Below are 3,080 nucleotides of genomic sequence, written 5' to 3'. Positions count from 1 at the left end.
CAATCCCTTCTCCTCCATCTCCTCTCAGGATCTTGGGCACACACGCACAAGCGCCGGCGTGAGTTTAAGCCATCAGGTCCAGGACGCGAACCACAGTTGAATACATGGGAGTCCAGCGACATAGCCATTAATTACGCTAACCGCTGGTCCCTGGATAAAGTCGCATAGTATCAGCAATTACTTGAAAATTGTTTAGCACTTTTCTCTTAGAAGAAAGAAGCAAATCCCAAGGAAGCAAGTATATATTGAAATGATTTACCTAAATTGAAAATAGGGCAACAGAGACCAGAAGATGACGTAATGGTTATGTTGCTGGACTCCCATGTAGTTGACCGCAGTTCAAATCCCGGATCAGGTGGCTTAAAACTCATGCCAGGTACGTGTGTGCCTGCCCAAGATCTTGAGAGGTGAATGGAGAAAAAGGTACCCTGGTGTGGCCATCCTTCCTGGGGGGGATTTCTCTCTTTCTCTCTGGTGAGCGCATGCGCCCTATAGCAAAAATCTCTCCTCCCCAAAACACAACAACAAAAAATACAGGCTTGACATTGGGCTACAACGCTAAGCCCCTGAAATCCAGATGTGGGCTACACTGGGCTCATTAGGACGTTTTGCTCTGAATCGTGTACATCTGAACTGTCTCTGTAATACAAGATGGAGCTCCAGTAGCCTTCGCCACACCCACATATGTAGAGAATGTAAAGCGCTAGTCTGGTTTTGATTTTTCAAAAAACTTGGGGCTGGCAGGTGGCATGGTGGTTAAGGCGCTAGACTCCCACATGGCTGACTGCAGTTCGAGTCCTGGACCTAGCGGCTTACTTTCTCACTCCCTTCCCACTTTGGTCAAATTAAAAACTGAAAAAAAAAATTAAATTAAATCTATTTTTAAAGATTTATTTGTTTAATTCCATTTGTTATTGTTAGTTAGGTTTATTTATTTATTTATTTTTTATTTGACCAAGAGAGAGAGAGAGAAAGGGAAAGTGAGAAAGCAAGCCACCAGGTCTGGGACTTGAACCTTGGTCGGCCATGTGGGAATCTAGCGCCCCTATTTACCACACCCCTTGCTGGCCCCTAAATATTTCTTTTTAATTTAATTTTTTTCTCTTAACTTTAAAAAAAAAAAAACCTCTTATTTTTAACTGAACATATTATCAACCATAATACGCTTTATCAGTCTTCCTGGGTTGACCTGTGAAAGTCTCATGTTCTGGAAAACCCCTCAATGCCAGGCTCCCACCTGGCTGACTGCAGTTCGAGTCCTGGACCTAGCGGCTTGCTTTCTCACTTCCTCCCCACTCTGGTCAAATTAAAAACTAAAAATAATAATAATAATAATAAAATTAAATTTAAAAAATTATTGAGGGAACCAGCAGTTGTGACCATCCCCCCTGGGGGGTGATTTCTCGCTTTCTGTCTCTATGTCTCTCTCTGTCTGTCTGGCGAGCGCACACGCCCTACAGTGAAAATCTCTCAAAAAAAAAAATTTAAAAAATTATTTAATTTTTTTCTCTTCACTTAAAAAAAAAAAAAACTCTTATTTTAACTGAACATATTATCAACCACAACACACTTATCCATCTTCCTGGGTTGAGCTGTGAAAGTCTTCCATTCTGGAAAACCCCTCAATGCCAGGCAAACTGGGATGGCTGGATAAGGACACCCCTTCTCTGTCTACCCTGTCCCCCTACGACCCTCTCCTTGAACCCATCACCTCTCCAATGGTAGGCAGCTGTGGTTTGATAGTGGATTTGCATAGGAAAAACTGGATAAAGGAATACAATACACATACAGTAGAAAGGTACTTACTTTCCTAAATCACGCCAGCTTGCTCCTAGCAAATTATTACTTAAAGCATTTTAGCAAAGCACTCAAACTAACAATATCGGGCAACAAGCATTGCGAATACGAGGGGTCTTCTAAATGTTCTTGGAGAGCTAACTCCATAGCTAGCGGTTAAGGGAGCTGGATCCCAGTGGGCTGGCCATGGTGGAATACCAAGCCCTGGTGGCTTACAAACACACCAGGCACATGTGTGTATGCTCCAGATCCCGACGGGATGGAGAATGAAGGAGAAGGGATTGCGGTGTGACCATGCCCCTTCGGAGGGGGGTGTCTTCTTCCTCTTCTTGTCTCTCTTGTGAGCACGCCCACCCTCTGGCAACATTAAATTAAAAAAAAAAAAAATTCTAAATGTTCATAGAAAATGCATTATGAAAAAATTCTGTGTGAATTTCAAAACTTCCTGCACCAAAATAAATTTGTACTTTCTTCTTTTTTTGGGGGAGGGGGAGGTATTTGCTATAGGGCGTGTGTGTGCGCTCACCAGAAAAACAGAAAGAGACAGAGAGATAGAAAGCGAGAAATCATCCCCCAGGGGGGATGGCCACGCCGCAATCCCTTCTCCTCCATTCTCCTCTTGGGATCTTGGGCACGCATGCACATGCGCCCAGCGTGAGTTTAAGCCACCGGGTCCAGGACTCAAACTGTGGTCGACTACATAAGAGTCCAGTGACATAGCCATTAAGCCAACTGCTGGTCCCAAACGTGGACTGTCATCCATTTTCCGAGAACCTTTTGAAGCCCCCGGTACTGTGATCACAGAGGCAGCAGGGCATGCAGAAGCACCCGGTTAAAAGCATGCAGACCCAGCATCCCCGGCAGGAGCAGGACCGCATGCTCGCCCTCTCCGGTCCGCTGGTAATGCAGGTGGACGCCATTCACGGGCACTTTGGCGGAGGTGACGGAGGTGCTAGAAGACAAAACCAGAAACACACCCGCCCCCACAGGAAAATTACTTCACGGCACAAATTTCACAGGACAACGCTGCCCACCGAGATGCACAAGTCTGCTCTAGGGTCCCCTCAGCCTCTTGGGTGACTTTGATTTGAGCCTGTTTCCCAGTTCTGAACACAGACCTGGAGGAGTCCGACCCGGTAGGGCCCTAGGATCTGTCCTGAGCTTTTGACCTCTACCTCTTATAGGTCGGGACCACACGTTGGCAAGGCCGCTGCTGTGTATCCCCCCCTCCCCGCCAAGAATAAAACTTAGGTCGAATTAGCATGTCCGCAAGGCTGCCTGCT

General features: G+C 45.9%; 1 protein-coding gene across 1 annotated transcript in view; it reads right to left on the bottom strand.

The window, feature by feature from the left end:
- Positions 1 to 2,749, bottom strand: part of BPHL (biphenyl hydrolase like) — a gene marked incomplete at its 5' end in the record, with an annotated part of 32,516 nt that extends 29,767 nt beyond the window's left edge. Inside the window, 1 exon segment of the mRNA XM_014592920.1 lies at positions 2,646 to 2,749. Within this exon segment, the coding sequence (XP_014448406.1) occupies positions 2,646 to 2,749 (104 nt within the window).
- Positions 2,750 to 3,080: the final 331 nt, after the last annotated feature.

Source organism: Tupaia chinensis, unplaced genomic scaffold (assembly GCF_000334495.1).
Source record: "Tupaia chinensis unplaced genomic scaffold, TupChi_1.0 Scaffold138812_1, whole genome shotgun sequence".
Classification (NCBI taxonomy): Eukaryota; Metazoa; Chordata; class Mammalia; order Scandentia; family Tupaiidae; genus Tupaia; species Tupaia belangeri.
The sequence above is the reverse complement of the archived record's forward strand: the minus strand, read 5'-3'. Positions and strand labels throughout refer to the sequence as shown.